At 40.1% G+C, this 17,849-nt stretch overlaps 2 protein-coding genes across 22 annotated transcripts in view; both read left to right on the plus strand.

Moving 5' to 3' along the window:
• Nucleotides 1–4,659, plus strand: part of MGA (MAX dimerization protein MGA) — a 159,584-nt gene extending 154,925 nt beyond the window's left edge. For all 16 annotated transcript variants that reach the window (XM_045822092.1, XM_045822090.1, XM_045822089.1 and 13 more), the window contains one exon: nt 836–4,659. In XM_045822092.1, the coding sequence (XP_045678048.1) occupies nt 836–2,115 (1,280 nt within the window). In that variant the 3' untranslated portion in view covers nt 2,116–4,659. The remainder of the gene's footprint in view (nt 1–835) is intronic.
• Nucleotides 4,660–8,143: 3,484 nt separating this feature from the next.
• MAPKBP1 (mitogen-activated protein kinase binding protein 1) overlaps nt 8,144–17,849 on the plus strand; it is a 57,694-nt gene continuing 47,988 nt past the window's right edge. For 2 of the 6 annotated variants that reach the window (XM_045822314.1, XM_045822315.1), the window contains exon 1: nt 8,306–8,945. In XM_045822314.1, coding sequence (XP_045678270.1) covers nt 8,829–8,945 — 117 coding nt within the window. In that variant the 5' untranslated portion in view covers nt 8,306–8,828. Of the gene's footprint in view, nt 8,278–8,303; nt 8,946–17,849 lie in introns of those variants that run through there. The other 4 variants (XM_045822310.1, XM_045822311.1, XM_045822313.1 and 1 more) reach the window with 4 other exon arrangements.

Here is a 17,849-nt window from a genome sequence, read left to right on the forward strand (position 1 = left end):
TGTTACAGTAAAAGGATATCCTTACTAATGCTAATACTACTAAACCCAGTCTGGACATGTCATTCTTTCTCTTACTGTTCTGCCAGTAGGGCTTCATTTTCCCTCAGAATAATTAATTGGGTGAACAGAATGAAGATGCATGTCTGCATCAAAATAAAGAATTAACTTGGGCCCTGGCTGGGCACCTTGGATAGAGAGTTGTCCCAGTATGCCAAGATTGTGGGTTCAGTCTCTGGTCAGGGCACATACAAGAATCAACTGATGAATGCTTAAATAAGTGGAATAACAAATAGATGTTTCTCTGTCCATTCCTTACTCCCTTCCCTCTCTAAAATCAATAAATAAAAATGAAAAAGAATTTACTTGGGGAGCATTTCTGTAAAATAATTAAATAGAACTTTTATTAATGATGGAATAGTCTTTTGATTGGATTTTATTTGTTATCTTGTTAGGTTAGGTCCATAATTTGAAGGGACTAATATTTCTTTTTATCTTTTTGATAAAAGTAGATTGGATTTTTAAATTTCTATTTTTAAAAAGATTCTATTTATTTTTAGATTTGGGAAGGGAGGAAGAGAGGGAGAGAAAAATCAATGTGTGGTTGCCTCTCACATGCCCCCTACTGGGGACGTGGCCTTCAGCACAGGCATATGCCCTGAACCAGGAATCCAAGCGGCCACCCTTTGGTTTGCAGTCTGGCACTCAGTCCACTGAGCCACACCAGCCAGGGCAGTAGACTGGAATTTTAACTGCAGTTCCCCAAATGGTCATTGGGTATGAGTGAGAGATAGATGTTTACCACCGTAGATCTAAATGAAATTTTTTCCCCCCTTAGAAAACGACGACTTATTTATGATGCCAAGAATTGTTAATGTGACATCACTGGCCACAGAAGGAAGTTTGGTAGACATGAGTGGCAGCAAATACTCTCATGAAGTTCCTGATGGCAAGCCACCTGACCACCTGAAAAACACTGTCAGGAATGAAGATAACTCCTTTGAAGATTCAGGTAGAATCTCTTCCAGAGGCAACCATAGAGATGGTAGAATGGCATTGGGTCCAACACAGGTTTTTCTGGCCAATAAAGATTCTGGTTTTCCACAAATAGTTGATGTTTCCAGTATGCAGGAAGCACCAGAGCGCTTACCCAAAAGGATTTCTGGTGATATGAGAGGGATTCAGTATAAATGGAAAGAGAGTGAATCAAGACGGGAGAGACTGAAGCCAAAGGAATCTTCGTTTCATAAATTAAAAATGAAAGATCTCAAAGACTCAAGCATAGAGATGGAACTAAGAAAGGCAGCGTCAGCTATAGAAGAGGCAGCACTGGATCCCAGCGAGCTGCTAACTAACGTGGAAGATGAGGATGATACTGATGAGACACTGACTTCTCTGCTCAATGAGATTGCCTTTCTTAATCAGCAACTAAATGATGACTCTGTTAGCCTGGCAGAACTGCCCAGCTCTATGGATACAGAATTCCCAGGGGATGCTCGACAGGCTTTTATCAGTAAGCTGCCTCCTGGGAACAGAGCAAGTTTCCAGGTTGGCCACTTGGAAACTGGTTTGAAAGAGTTGCCTGATGTACAAGGGGAGAGTGATTCTGCCAGTCCTCTCCTCTTGCACTTGGAAGATGATGACTTTTCTGAGAATGAAAAACAAATTGCAGAACCATCTTGTGAGCCAGATGTCCTTAAGATCGTTATTGACTCTGAGATAAAGGATTCCCTTCTTTCCTCCCACAGGAGAGTCAGTGATGGAGGGAAGAGTACTTCTGGTGTCCCTGCAGAGCCTGACAATGTTTCTTCACCCCCCATTCTACATATGAAGGCTGGCCTAGAGAACAGCAGTACAGAAACTTTGTGGAGGCCTATGCCAAAGTTGGCACCTCTAGGATTAAAAGTAGCTAATCCTTCCAGTGATGCAGATAGTCAGAGTGTCAAGGTGATGCCTTGTTTGGCACCTGTAGCTGCCAAAGTTGGGTCATTTGGACACAAAATAAACTTAACAGGGAATGACCGGGAATGCCGGGAGAACAAGGTGATGCCTACATTGGCACCCGTTGTGCCCAAATTGGGCAACTCTGGGTCCTCACCAAGTTCTTCAGGGAAATGAACTTATTGGTCCTCAAGCAGAAGCCAGGCTGTGAGGGGAAACCTTTCTCTGCTGGCATCTGTTCATTTGTGTCATGGAACTGTGATCCTTGACTTTGATCCAGTAGATAATGGTAGAGAAAAGGGTAGGGTGCTGACCTCAGATTAAGAAATTACTACTATGAAATTTTGATCATGTTAAAAATGTGTTACCTCACTTGCAGTGCTGGGTCTCCCATCCTCTCTAAGAAGATGTGATCCATTACTGAACATGAGGTGCCCCTCTTCCCCAAGAAATTGATAACAAGATTCTAGATCCATAGTGGTTTCCTCGTTTTTCCCTCCCAGAGAAAAAGCTGTTTGAGACTTTGGACTTGTTATGAACTGAACTGTAGTTGATAGCTGTTGTTTAAGTGTGAAATCCAAGGAATGTGATGTACTTGTGCAGAGGCATCCAGAAGAGATCGTTTTTAGTTGACGTTTCAAGAGTAGGTGGAGAGAGGGATGGGTACCATGGAATACCAAAGTGAAGTACTTTGTGTCATTCAGCAAAATTCTCTTTCATATCCCAAATAGTTTCTATTCCCTCACCTTTTCAATCAAAATTATTAGTCCAAGCCTTCTGGTAAATTAACAGTGCTTTTAACTTCATTACTAAGATTATTTTGAGATATTCTCCCTTATTGTCTTTGGGCATTGAAAACACCATTTCACAAGTACCAGAATTACCTGGAATATATATTTTGAAGGTAGGCATAGAGAGAGCTGTCCTCCTTTCACAAATCACGTCACTCGAGAGACAGCTAAAATGAAAAGCATTCCCTTCCCAGACTAGAGACAGTGGCCAAAATAAAAAATGTGGGGCTGGATATTTCCCAAATCAAACCAGCCTCCTGGTGCTTGAAGGTTTCATTTACTATTACCTGCACAGGAAGGATGTTAAGTAAAGTCACAGTAGGCACTCTTTACCAGGGAAATAAGACAGTATTTAAATCACAAGATATATTTTTATTATCTGCTATCATGGGTTCAATGATCTGTAGAGCTTTTTCACTCATTCGCTGTCAGGGTAGGAAGGACTGACAGCCTGTAAAGATAAAGATATTTATATTTTTGTATAGTTGTTTTCATAGATTTCTCAAAGGCTGAAGTTTTCAACCTAGAAGATGAGATTTGTATTGAGTATAGAAATGATGTTTCTTATCTAGTTTGTAAATAATCATGGTGCACTTGAGGGGTCTCTTGGAAACTCCTGGGGGCAAGAATCACTATTCTGAAAATGTATAGACTGGGATTTAGCTGCTGCATTTTGCCTTTCTTAAATAATTATATTTTGGAATGTAACCCATGTTCTGTCTTCATTGACAGGATTTGCTTGTGTTGTTAACACTAACACAAGAGCTTCCAGTGCCTGGGCTGTGCCTAGGTAATGCTGTTTCTTCTATATCCCCTGCCTTCTTTATCTATCCCAAATCCCACTCAGCATATCTTCAGATCTAGGTTATGAGACCAACTATGGAATGGTTCTAACCAGTGAATTATTACTTCCATGGTTGGTTCCCTTTCTAGTAACTCTGATAATAAACAGATTGAAAAGGGTGGGAAAATTTTCTCTGTAAATCGCAATGATGCCTACATTCTTTGTCTTGTGCTACTTGCCTTTCTAGACCTTGTTCATCCAGCTTTTAACCTTCCTCCTCTAAGGTTACTGAAGAAGCTTGAAGTAGGTAATGATTGCCTCTGCGCTTCTCATTATCCTTCCCACTCTTTACCAAGCAAATTTCATTCATGCCTTAGCCAAGGAGTCCAGCATCTGTCTTCCCTGCTAATAAATGTCCTTTGAGATGCTAGTACTTTAACCCAGGTATAGCAGTTTCCCATTATTTTCTTGCTCGTCTTGTCCTCCCCATTTCCTCCTGACTTCCCAAAGCTCTTGTTACAGCTTTTGAGAGTCAGCCAAGGAACAGGCAAGTGAGCGAATAATCCTCAGGAAAAGAAGGACCATTCTGCTTCTAAACACTGTTCCCTTTTTTATAAACAAACAGATAGTATCAGTTCTTGATGGAAAGATATTTGGCTGTTTATGAAAGGTGTACACAGATGAAAATGAGAGATGATTCTTGTTATTCAAGGAAGGCTGAAGATTTCATTGCAAACCCCTAAGATCATGGTGTTTTCAAGATCTCTTAGAACTAGGAATTATCGGAGCTATTTTGAGGAGGGCTCAGTCTTCAGAACAATCCTGCAGATTGACAGAAACCTAAAATCTCCAAAAATTCTTACCTTTTAACCTTACCCCAGGAGAAATTGATTATGAAAATCACATGTGTGATTATGAAAGATGTAGTTGAGTGAGAGAAGTTGAATTTGGAGAATAGTGAGGAATCTGGAGAATGGTGAGCTCTCACCCTGACTCTCTAAGAAGCATGATCTCCGTAGACCAATAATTCGCCTTTTTATACATCTGTAAATAAATGGAATGTTTTTAAGAATGTAATTATGTCAGATTTAGCCTTTTCTTTTATATATTAAATATATATATCTTTCCTTTTCTGCTTTTGAAAAATGACTATTTTTTTTTAGAAACCCAAGAACAGAAGAAGTTTGGGGAGTGGAAGGCAGAATGTGTGAACTTGAAATAAATAAATCAGTTATAATAATTAAAGCAGGACTTGGTGTTGGGAGGTTTGTGCTGAGTTGGAGTAGAGAATCCTAATGCCCCAAGTCATATTGAAAGATGTGCCACTGAAGTAGTTTTATCATAGGAATTCTTTACTGTTTTCAAGATTTCTGACATTCCATTTGGGGGAGGTTTTGATGTTCTGATCCTTGAAGCATGTTTTACATGAAGACTTCAAAATATGGTACAATGTGACAGCAAATGTAAGTCTCAAGAAATTGTTCTACAGTGAAGAAAGTCTAGCCTTATGGTACCAGCGTGTGCAAGGTAATACACCTGTTACCCTGAGGAATAACAGGACATAAACATAGTCGCAGGTAAGGACAAGAGATGATCTTAAACAAGATACATGTTAACTAGTATTAGGATTTACAAAAAACTTATTAAAGGAGTCCTTTAGAATTGAACTACAGCACAGATGAAGTCCAGGTATATAAACTTCATACAATTACATAATTTTATAGTAAATGCAGGTCTTTTCCCAAAAATTATGGATGAAATACCTGACAGTAGGCCTTTGAATAACAAGTTTGGAAATGCTTTGGATACAGAAGAAATCCATATATTATTTGGGCAGAGTTTAGTAGTATATATTTTCTCCTTATTATACTGACTGAGATATTCAGTAGTATCAGGTGAATTGAGAAGACTAGTCTCTTAGAAGACTGGAACACTTAGACTAGTCTAAACAATAATGATAATCCTTTTTTCTTGGAGAAAATTTAAAAGAAAAAAAAAGCAATGCACTGAGTAGGCATATTTCTAGATACTTTTTATAGAGCATGATTGATAAAACCAAGAGTCAGACTACATTTCTTGCACAAAATTGTTGATTTTGAAGGAAGTACTTGTATGATCATCAATACTTCATGTATTATATCTAATGAAATTTTACATGAATATGAATGGCTGGATGCAGAGAAAATTAAAGACAGGGTGTACAGACCCACTGCCATTTGGAGGAAAAAAGATAAGAAATGCACTTCTAAAATTAGAAATTTGATACACACACATACTCATATATAAAATGAGGTATAATTGTATATTGAACTTCTCTACAGAGATCTCTAAGTGTTGAGTAATATGATGGAGCTGTGTGTGGAATGTGAGATGGCTAAACCATGGGGTGAGTTGGGAATTCTGAGATAAATCTAAGCTCTGCTGAACTTTATTGTAAACTCTGCTGTTAGAAGAGAGTTTGTTAAATAGGAACACAGTTTGGAAGCATTGTTTTGACATCCATCCTGTTTCCAACCACAAACATTGCTCTCAGCTGTCCTACAGTGCCTTGCATGTAAAGGTGCTCAATAAATATTTGATGAGCAAATGTTTAACCTCTTTTTCCAGGATCTTACACTTGGACCTGTTGGCGTGTTAAACTTAGGGTGAAATTTTAAGATGTGGTCTAATGAGCATAGTGCAAAACACATCTTTCCCTAGACATCTGTTTTAGAGTGACAACCATGTATATGTGTTTAGGTCTTACACAAGCAAAATAAAAAGTGAAATAGAGTGGATGGTCAACTGCATTTTGGAGGGTGGAATGACAAGTACTTAATTTGGAGAAAAACAAATGAAATAAGGATTCTGTTTGCACTGGGCCTGGAACTGTCATTGTCTGAGGAATTCCCATATTGGCACTTCAAAGGCTGCCCTGGTACCTAGGCAATAAAAGTTGGACTAAACTGAAGAAGTAAAAATGTGGTTTTGGCCCTAGACGAAGTATCCATATTTACACTATTCTCAGTTGCTTGTCACTTAGATCATCTTAGACATTGAAAAGCAGGGCTTGAATTTGCTTCTGTAACTTCAGTTTCAGATTAGAGTAACTGGGGGAACATTTTCTTTAAGGGGATAAAAAAGTAGTGTTAGACAGGAAATGAGCAATGACATTGTGTAAACCCATTTGACCATGAGTGAGAAAACTTGGTGGACACAAAAGTGTTGTGGGGAGGGACATCTTTTAAGGATGGAGATAATTGCTGTGAATGTAATACACAATTAAGGACACCAGGTGGCACCATTTATTAGTGTTATATTGGCTCCTACCACTAGAGAGGTAAAATGACCCACAAACGAGTTGAGGTCAACTCCCATTTCATACTGTTGTGGTTAGTTTCTCCAGATTTGGGGTATAAATGAGAGAATTCTGTTTTATAATTTCATCATATCTGCAGTGCATGCATGGTTGAAGGGAAGGGGAAGCCTCATGCCTCTAACAAAATTGCTAGTTGGTGTAGGAGGCTACTTCTTGATCTGTGAACTTCACAGATCTTATTTAATACAAGGTTAGAATATACACACGCACATTCCTAGCAGTCTTGTTTTCATAATGTAGAAGAATAACAGAGGCACACACCTGTTTTACCACTTGGCTGTATGAGACCCGCCCACAGCAATGAGTTTAGGAGTCCTTGCTAACATGTCCAGGTGTTAACAAGGATCTAGATAGGTTGAGACATACATCTACCGTTTCTATAGCTTAGGATATAATCTTAGGCTAATTTAAGGCAATTTTATGAAGTAGCAACGAGGTAGAAAGGCCCCTACAAGATGTGCTAAGGGGCCTGTGAGATAATGTAAAAGTACTTCTGTGTGTGCCCACAACCCCGTGAACTAAAGCTGAAGCTATACCACTAAAACGAGTGTCAGTAAGCTGGACCGTTAATTCGCCAAGTTAGTAGTACTGGGGAAAATGTTCTACGAGTGAATTCTGATAGGAACAAAAAGACCTGGAGCTACAGAATCCTGGTTAACTCAGGGTAAGAGCGCGGTGGGACATTGGAGGTTAAACCAGAAATACACTTACTCCTCCCCCATACACCTAAATGTATTCAGGCAATCATCTCCGCTGATCAATCTGGTTGCCTAGTTAGTAACACTAGCAATCAAAAGCCTACGGAGAGTCATTTCAACGTATGTCAGTCATGGCGAGCAACTATTCTAACCGCTTTGGGCACAAGTGCTGGGGTTGACCGGGAGTAAGAGCCTTACGGCTGTCTCAATCTTGAAAATTCTGAGCTAGGAATTAATTTCAGCTTTGGTCCCTTGGGCCTATCGCCAGCCTTGACACTCTGGGGCGTAGTTACTGTCTTGTTGAGGCTCCTGGAGTGCACTTCTCCGGTGGACCAGACCTCATAATACATTAAAAGGCTTGGTTCTTTAAATTCTGAAGCCATGTTCTGCTGACCCTGTAGGAGCGATATTCGCGACTAAGTTGCGCGGAATTCGTAGATGAGTCCCAGACCCTCTGCTTCTAGGCCCTCCCATTGGCTACGCCCCCACAAACCTTATTCGTTCGCTCTTGGAACGCCCTCCTGGATACAGGCCGCACCCTCTCGCCTCGGCTCCACCCACTCAGGCGGTAGTTCGCGTTTTGAGCCGCTTGTGCCGCCATAGCTGCCGCCGCCGTTGCGGCCGCAGAGCTGAAGCCGCCGAGCTGAAACCGCCGAGCGCGATGCCTGAGGGCGCTCTGAGCTTTGCGGTCCCCGGGCCCCGGGGCTGGTGAGGCTAGTTCCGAGCGGGGGCGCTGGCGAGTAGCAGGGGCTTCTTAGGTGAAAGAGAAAGGTCCCGGGCCTCGGTGGAGAGCCGAGAGCGAACGCCAGAGGGTCGGGCGTGGGGGTGGGAGGCTCCCTTGCAGAACGGGTGCCGGGCCACAGCTAGCCCTGCCGCGCCGAGTGCGCCCGCCAGCGCAGGTACTCAGGCCCCCTGAGGGATTCCTTGGTGGCCTCGGCCATGGGAACAGTTGGAAACTAACGGGGACCTACTGGGCGAGGCCCATCCACCTCTCCAGTTTAAACGCCTCTAGCAGGCATGGGCCTGTCCTGCAGACGGTGTAAGGAACCGTGCAGGGCTTGAAGGCGGGGATGAAGAGAGGGGAAAGGGCAATACTTGGAGATTGGAGCGGCAGACACTGCAGGGCAGACGGTAAGGTGGCCTCTGCCGTCTCAGGTCAGTGAGAGGGTATACTGGAAGATCCTGTGGAGTGGAAAGGCAGTGCTGCTGTTGAGACGAATTCCAAGATTGGGCCAGGAACTGTCCCGGGGCTCCTCATCATGATGGCCGTGGAGGGGTCAACCATTACCAGCCGGCTCAAGAACCTGCTGCGATCCCCATCCATCAAATTACGCAGGAGTAAGGCAGGAAATCGGCGTGAGGACCTCAGCTCCAAGGTGAGTCCTAGTATTGGGAGCCATCCTTTTCCAACCCTCCCCTGCTGTGCTCCTTGTTCCTCTTCCTTCTTTTTTGGAGGGGTGGGAAAGAGGAGAACTAGAAGCTCCTGCTGGCTCTAAGGGATTAAGTGTGCCCACCTCTGCCACTCAAGAAAACAATGATTTAGTTTTAGGTTAAAGGAAAAAGAGCAGCAGGGGTGGGCATGCTGAGATTCATTCATGGAAAGAGGATTAGGAGGAAGGCAATCTGGATTCGTTTCACTACAAAATAAGTTTGTGCTTGGGGAAGCCAGTTGATATGCTATGATTCAGTTTCTCTTCTTGGAAGAGAATAGTGGGATCACATATCTTGTGAAGGGCAAGCTGTGACTAACGTAGCTGCCAATGTTAGTGTCATAGCTGGGTTATGTAAGACAGTAGTAACATAAAGAAATATGCTAGAACACCTAGTCTGAAGCATTGGCTTGGCAAATGCTCTTGCCCATGGTTAAAATATACTTATTTCTTCAAGAGACCTAAATTAATTTAACTGGAGCTTCTTGGCTTCTTAGGAATGATAACAGCAAAACAGTTCTCCTGGTTTGCCCTTGAACATGGTTTATATCATTCACTTTATGCCAAGAGCCACATTTCATTCTGCTGCACAAGTTCCTCAGAGTCCAAATCCAGTCCCTTTCCGTCCTCTCAGTTGTCTGGGTGTATGTTTTCTTCAACTTTGTTGAGCCCCACGGCTTTGGGAGTACAAAAGTCTACTAAATTTATTTAATCCTGGAGAGATTCTAGGGCTTTGTTCCCACAGGATTAGATTAGACATTTGTATCATCTTATTAGCAGCCTGTAAACACAGTAGTAGCCTTGTGTGGTTCAGGATTGCTGCAGGGAGAGGCATTTGAGACAGCAGCATTTTATTGCCTTGCTTGTATTTCTTCAGAGATGAGCAAAGCCAGCGAGGAATGATGTTGAGTCCTAATGTACAACATGGCAGGGTTCTGGGAGGACTTAGTTCAGATCCCTATCCCTTAACAAAACCTCAGTTAAGTTTGTTCAGAAGGTGAACAGCTTTCCTGTATATTCTCAGAAGTCATATTAAATTGAAATTGGCCACAGGTTCCTTGGCAGTGGAGATAGTGACTTTTCCAAGAACTCTTTTTAATTAATCATTGTTCATATTCTCCAGATGCAGAAGAATGAGCCTGTAACTTAGAAACTTTCTTAGATTTGACCCTGTTCACTCATTTTTTGTGTTGAGTCATTCTCAGTGCTGCAAACACCTTGACTGATAACTTGGCAATGAGCAGTACTTTTAAAGCAATCGTCTCGTATCTTTGGCCTCTTTTTTTCTGATCAAGAATTGTATAGGTAATATAAATGTGTGAGGGGAATTTAGTCTTCAGTGTTAATACTTATTGTAATTTTGGTCTGGGATCCAGAGGTTACGGTCATTATTCTTTAAAACTTCCTATGTCATTTATCATTAATGCATTCAACAAGTGTTTATTGTGTGCCTATTATGTGTGGAATCAGTGATGAGTAAAACATCATCTTTGCCATCAAAGAGCTTGTGGCTCATCAGACTTATACAACATGATGTGGTAAGTGATGTCCTAGAAGTATACGAAAGATGTTAATGTCAGCACAGGGAAGGGAACCTAAGTCAGCTTAGGGGAATTAGGAAAGACTCCACAGAAGAAGGGATGCTTGAACTGGAGTCCTGAGGCAAGAGGAAGAGAGAAGAAGCTCTCCAGGAAAACCGTGAAAAAGGACAACCCTGATATCACCATTAAACATGCCTGTTTCAAGTAGGAATTCAGTGCTTCAGACTCTTTAAATGGCTTTGACTGTGATAGAGCTATGAATAAAGGATATACTTAGCTGAGGTTGAAAGACCCTTCAATAGTCTGACAGAGCAAGAGTACTTACTTGTGCATATCTTTAGCACCCAAAAGTAATACTGTATTTTTAGGACTATAAGATGCACTGGACCATAAGATGCACCTAGGTTTTAGAGGAGGAAAATAGGAAAAAAAATTTCGAAGCAAAAAATGTGGTAAAATATTTAATAACCTGTGACCCTGCTCCACCGCTGCACCCCTCCCCCGCCCACAGCGAGCCAGGCAAGCTACATTCGGACTGTAAGATGCACCCTCATTTTCCTCCCAAATTTGGGGGCACAGAAAGTGCATCTTATAGTCTGAAAAATACAGTAGCTATCTTTGTGTGCCTAGGGGTCTACAGGTCCCTGCCTCCCCACTCTCGTTATTGAAGACCAAGAAATTATTCTAAAATCCTGCCTTGTGGTAACCCCTGTAGGATTTGGTGTATAAAGCTTTGTCAGCTGCTCTAATATGTGGTGGCTGTGGGTAGTCATGGTAACAGGGAGTTTGTGATTCATGGACAACAATCTCTGAAATAAAATTTGAAGGCCAAAAGACATATATTTCTTTTGGAGGGAGATGGCAAAGAAGGAAGTGACAAAGGGCCTTGATGCAGCTCTTACTTCAGATGACCTGCTGCTTTGAATCATGTTGTTCCTTCTATCTAAAGTAGCCTTTTCACTAAATTCTACACTTATTTTTAGCTCCAACTCTGTATTTACTAGAGCCACAGGGCCTTCTCTGACTAGCCCCACTACCTTAGAACCAATTGTTCTTTTATGTATGTTTTCATTTACAAAGGTCAGGTGTCATGTTCTTCCGTTATATCACACTGTTTAGTACAGTGTAAGGAATGCAGTAGATAATAAATAAATGAATGAATGAGAACAATGTAAAGATGTCAGATATAGCAGGGTTAAATTTGGAATTCTACAAGCATAGGAAATGACCAGGAGGAGTTTATGACCTCTTTAGAAGAGAAGTCAAAATTAAGAATAATAAAATATTGAAAAAGAAATAGAGGTGCAGCCTTGTTAGGTGTGAAGAGCATAAGAGAGACAAGGAAGTACATACAGGGTCTGGCAGAAGTAATGCCTGCTGGAGTGTGGTTGGTAGGGTCATAATATGGGTGTAATAGCTTCTAATTTTAATTTGAACATTGCACCTAAAATATCTCGGTGTGCTCGAGTGTGATATTATTATGTTACAGAATTACATGCTTTTGACTTCATAATTAAAGATTTTTGTAATAAAAAGGGGGCATTATTTGTTGCAGACCCTGTATGTGCTGAAAGTAGTGCTCATTAAAGGCTTTTTAGTTAAGGAGAGACATAGGTAAAACTTTGGTTAATATATGGCTAAAAGCTGAAGTGAGAGCTGGTGGAGATAGGGATTTACATTGTTATCAAGAGAATAGATGGGAACTGGGATTTTTAAAAATCTTACTCTAAGCAAGGGAGGTCTCTGTAGTGTAATAGAATTGGAAGTAATTTGCAGTTTTATGCCATATCTGCTGAGTCTTGAAGTATAACTCAAAGTTACCAGTTATAAACACCCTTCAACTTTGAATCCTGTACAATTAATTGTCAGTTCTACTCATCTCAGTTGAGGCTGTGTTTTCCTTAAGAAGCAAATGTGTGTGCTTTTGGTAGCTAACCCTCCCCCTCTTTTCTTAAGTTTCTGAAAGATTTTTATGTGGAGGGAGCAGGGTTGTTTCTCTCTTTTAACAAGGCCAGAAATGGATTCAAGCCAAGCAGGCAAGATTTAAGTTAGGGATACAAAAGCATTGACTGTGCTGGAGGGTTGTTAGATTTTGAAAAAGTAAGTGAAGGAGGATTTGAAATCTTCCTCCTCCTTGATAGCCATTAATCCAGCCTGGGTTATATATTACCCCTTCTGGAAACAGTGGGCAAGGAGACTTGCAGCATGCCTCCAGTTCTCAGTTTTTATGGGTATGAGCCTAATTAATTCTCATATCCCCCCCACGCACACACCTCCCCCCCCCTCATTTTTCCCCAAACTTTTCTCCTTCCTGATTGTATGGTGGTACTTTCAGCCTTTTAACATGTGGGCTCTAGGAAAGAGTTTATGTGTGTGTGTTTAATGGAGAAGAAAAACGGCAATAAACCTACTTTTAAGTTTTGTTTGGTATTTGAGGCTAGATAGTAGTGTTGAGACCCTTTAATCCACCTATTTGGCAGTAGGGAAAAATTTATTTCTTTTAAATTTTTAATTTATTTTTATATTTTATTATTTACGCTATTACAGTTGTCCCACTCACTTTTCCTCCTTCACTCCCACCTCCACCCTGCCTGCCCCCCACTTCCATAGTCAGTCCCCTCACTATTGTCCATGTTCATGGGGCCTTCATATATGTTCTTTGACTAATTCCTTCATCTTCTTTCAATCAGTCCCCATCAGTCCCCACCTACCCCCTCCCTTCTTAGAGCTGTCAGTCTGTTCCATGATTCTAAGCCTCTGGTTCTCTTTTGCTCATTAGCTTATTTTATAAGTGAGATCATATGGTTTTTGTCTTTCACTGACAGGGTTATTTCACTGACAGCGTTATTTCACTTAGCATAATAGTTACCAGTTCCATCCATGCTTTGGCAAAAGGTAGGAATTCCTCTTTCTGCTGTGTAGTATTCCATTGTGTAGATATACTGCAATTTTTTTATCCACTCATCTACAGATGGGTACTTCGGCTGATTCTAAATCTTGGCTATTGTAAACAGCGCTGCTATGAACATGGAGGTGCTAAAAAAAGATTATTTTATATAAAAATAGGGACTGGCCGGGTAGCTCAGTTGGTTAGAGCATCATCCCAATATGTCAAGATTATGGGATTGATCTTCAGTCAGGCCACATACAAGAAGCAACCAATGAATGCATCAGTAAGTGGAAAAACAAATTGATGTTTCTTTCTCTCTCTCTCTAAAATTAGTAAGTTACTTGATTCAAAAGAACACTGCAAAACAATCTCCCCCCCCGCCCAGTATTTATATGAAGAAACCCAAAATACTAATTCAAATGACATTATGCATCTATATGTTCATTGTAACATTATTTGTAATGGCCAAAATATGGAAGCAACCACCAATAGATGAATGGATAAAGAAGATGTGGTATATATGTATGGAATATTATTCAGCCATAAAAAAGAATGAAATCTTAGCATCTGTGATAACATCGATGCACCTAGAGCATCTTGTGCTGAATGAAATAAACCAGATAGAGAAAGACAAATATCATATGATTTTACTTAGGTGTGGAACCTTGGAATCTAAAGAACAAAATAAATGAACAAGCAAAACAAACAGACTCATAGATACAGAGAACATTTTGATAGTGGAGAGAAAGGAGGGGGGATTAGGGGACTGGGTAAAAAAGGAGAATAGATTAAGAAGCACAAATTGGTAGTTACAAAATAGTCACAGGGAAGTAAAGTATACCACAGGGCATACAGTCAATAATATTGTAATAACTGTATGCTGCCAGATGGGTATTAGACTTACCAGGTTAATCACTTCATAAGTTATATAAATGTCTAATCACTGGGTTGTATACCTGAAACTAGTATACTACTGTCTGTCAATTATAATTGAAAAATTAAAAACTAAGCAAACAGACTAAATTTCTAAGTTCATAAATATACCTTATCTCTCTACCTAAAACTAGAATGTGGTTAAAGATATTTTCTCTTCCTTGCCCCTTCATTCATAGTTGAGATTTAAATTTATTTGAAGATCTTGGAACAACACTTTGTGAAATTCCATGGATGATTTTCTTTTGCTTTGTCAAATTCTCTTTTGGAGGAATCCTGAGAGGAAGTTTCTTAGGTTCTTCTGGATTTGAATATTACTACTCATTCATGCTGTGCTTACTACAATTTCTAACTTCTCTTCATACTTTTTATTAGTCTTTGAAATCTGTGTTCCTTTAGTGGTGCCCCTGGTCATTTTTCCTGAAGTTTAGTTGGCTTCATTAAAGGTGTTGGCACTTAAAAACCACAAGATAATAATAATATAATATAATATAATATAATATAATATAATATAATAAGTATTATATTGTGAATACTTATAAAATGATTACCTATGTAACTACCACCCAAATCAAGAAATAGAACACTACCAGGGCTTTGGTAGTTTCTGAAGAATATGATGCTAATGGTTTCATCAAGGTGGGTAAAGGTGGAGATGAAGTTTTTGTCATACGTAATTAAGATGATTTTATTTTTAAAGACTAAAATACCCAAGGATTTGATTCTGTTTGTTCTTGTACTTTTCTCTTTTTAACTTAAATTTTATTTTCAATTACAGTTTACATTCAGTAGTATTTTGTATAGTTTCAGGTGTACAGCATAGTGGTTAGACAATTATATACTTTGCAAAGTGGTCTTCTAGGTCCATCCATGCTGTCGCAAATGATAGTTTCATTCTTTTTTTATGGCAGAGTAGTATTTCATTGTATATACATACCACAGCTTTTTTATCCACTGGTCTATGGATAGGCACTTGGTTGCTTCCATGTCTTGGCTATTGTAAGTAACGCTGCATTGAACATAGGGGTGCATGTATCTTTTGAGTTAGTGTTTTGCATTTCTTCAGATATATACCCAGAAGTGGAATCAGTAAGGTGTAAGGCAGTCCCATTTTAAATTTTTTGAGATAACTCCATATTGTTTTCTACAGTGGCTGCACTAATTTTCATTCCTGCCAACTTTGCACAGGGTTCTCTTTTCTCCACACCCTCACCAACACTTGCTTGTTGATTTATTCACGATAGCTGTCTGACAGGCATGAAGTGATACCTCAGTGTGGTTTTAATTTGCATTTCTCTGATAAGTGACATTGAATGTGTTTTCATATGTCCTTTGGCCATCTGTATGTCCTCTTTTGAAATGTGTCTGTTCAGGTCTTCTGCCTTTTTAAATTGGATTGTTGGTTTTTTGGTGTTTAGTTGTGAGTTTTTTATAAACTTTGGTGTATCCTTGATGTATTATTGGCAAATAACTTCTTCCATTCAGTAGGTTGTCTTTTCATTTTGTCAATGGTTTCCTTTGCTGTGTGTTCTTATATTTTTTAAGTTTCTTCTTTTCCCATCCATTATAGATTTGTGCCATTAAACATTTTTAGGCAGTATGCTTACTAGAACCACTCCTTTCCAACCTTTGTTGTTAGTGCTTTCTGTCTTTATCTTACTTTCCCAATAATAATAATACTAGAAATAATAATATTTGTTGTATCAATACTAACATTTATTGAGCCTTTGCTGTGTACTGGGCTAAGTGTTTTATATATATATTATCTCACCCAAATTGTATACCACCCCACTCTAAATATTACTATTCCAGTTCTGTAGGTCAGGAAACTGATGCTAAGAGAGGTTAGGTGAGTAGCTAGTGGTTACACAGCCAGTAGGTGGCTGTGGCTGAACTGGGACTCAGACCTTGGCTATCTTAACTCCAAAGCCTATACTTAATCTTTATTCTGCTCTCTTTCCAGGGAATCTTCATGTGCAAAACATGACATTGAGCGTATGAGTGTGCCCAGTATTGCTATAGCCAAGGGTCTCATCCTGCATTCAACTTGGAAAACAGCAGTACCTTAAAAAGTATACTTTTCTCCCAGCATTCCCTACAAGAGTTAATTTAATGAATTTCACCAATTGTTATTTTAGAGTCATCATTCAGTAACCCTTGTCACTCTACATCCTTGCTTCTCTTCCCCTCACCCTCAGCTCCAGACTTTCTGAACTGGTATCCCCACTTCTCTCTTTGTGGTACTGTTAGGAACCATACAACGTGTGGTGCTGTGGGTTTGTGAATGTCAGATTGATAGGGTGCAGCCACATGGTTCCAAATGACTGTAAGCCACAAGCTGTTGGTGCTTCTCTCTGGGGTTGGAGTGAGGTGGTGGAGTGAAGTGGAGACCAACAGAAGCCTTGGTTGTTTTTGTGTGTGAGTATCATGGGACTTTAAACTGTTTTGTTCTTAGTTGGCAGTTGATGGTGTAGCTCACACTCTGAACAGCTTGCTAGTGCTACCTGCCCCAAATCTCTCCCTTTTTACCTCTGTGCTTTACCTTTTTGTTACCTCTGTTGCTGTCAGTACCCACAACAGATCTTGTCTCTGAAGCTATGGAGAGTTGCTGAATTAAAATGCCTATTTTTGGTGGAAAAAACTATTTAAAATGCCCTGGGCCAGGGTTACCCTGGATGATGGCATTTTGGGTTTAGTGATCATGAAAATAAGCAAAAATGAGGTCATTTGCCCAGCTGACTCTGTTTGGCCAGGTAGGCTCCAGGGCTGCTAAGTTCTTGGAATCAAGTGACTTGTCTGCTCCCCTGATCTCAAATTTGTATCATGGACTCCCCCCACTACCTGAAATAGGGTGTTCCTATGAAACTTTTTGTAAGCTGAAATGGTGTAAAGCTAAGAAGCTTTACTATTAATTTATATGGAAAATTTTTTTTTAGTGTTCTCAGACCCCCTATATAACCTACCAAGTCATGTCAAATAACACACAAAACCCAAAATAATACTAACATATAGTAAAAGTAGTGCCACTTGTGCTACTCGGGGTGCATGCCGACTTTATAATAGCTCACTGCAAAACAAACACTGAATGCTATTTTCATTCTTCGCCCTTTTTTTTTGTAAAAATGAAAATCTTATGATTTCTTTCATTTAGCAAAAACAGGCACTAATGTAAAAGTGAAGTGGCATAACATAAACTTTTGAAAAATGGGGGATATACCTTTATTATGATTTCTTTTCTCAAATAACATTATGGGTACAAAAGCATGGGGTGTTAATGCATACTTTCCTGCTGCTGCCTCAGTTAGTCCTGAGGAGAGGAAGCCCCAAACCAGGTGGATTGGGGAGAGGGTAGCCTAGGGACAGTTAGTGATTATTGGGAGGAGCCTAGAGCATGTTCAGAAACCCCAAATCTGGTCACCTCCTCAGCTACTGCTTTGAAAAGCAAGTAACTGCTTATCATGACTAAACATGCAATGTGCAGCCTGT

This window comes from Phyllostomus hastatus, unplaced genomic scaffold (genome assembly GCF_019186645.2).
Source record: "Phyllostomus hastatus isolate PE091 unplaced genomic scaffold, TTU_PhHast_1.1 phas_scaffold_501, whole genome shotgun sequence".
NCBI lineage: Eukaryota > Metazoa > Chordata > Mammalia > Chiroptera > Phyllostomidae > Phyllostomus > Phyllostomus hastatus.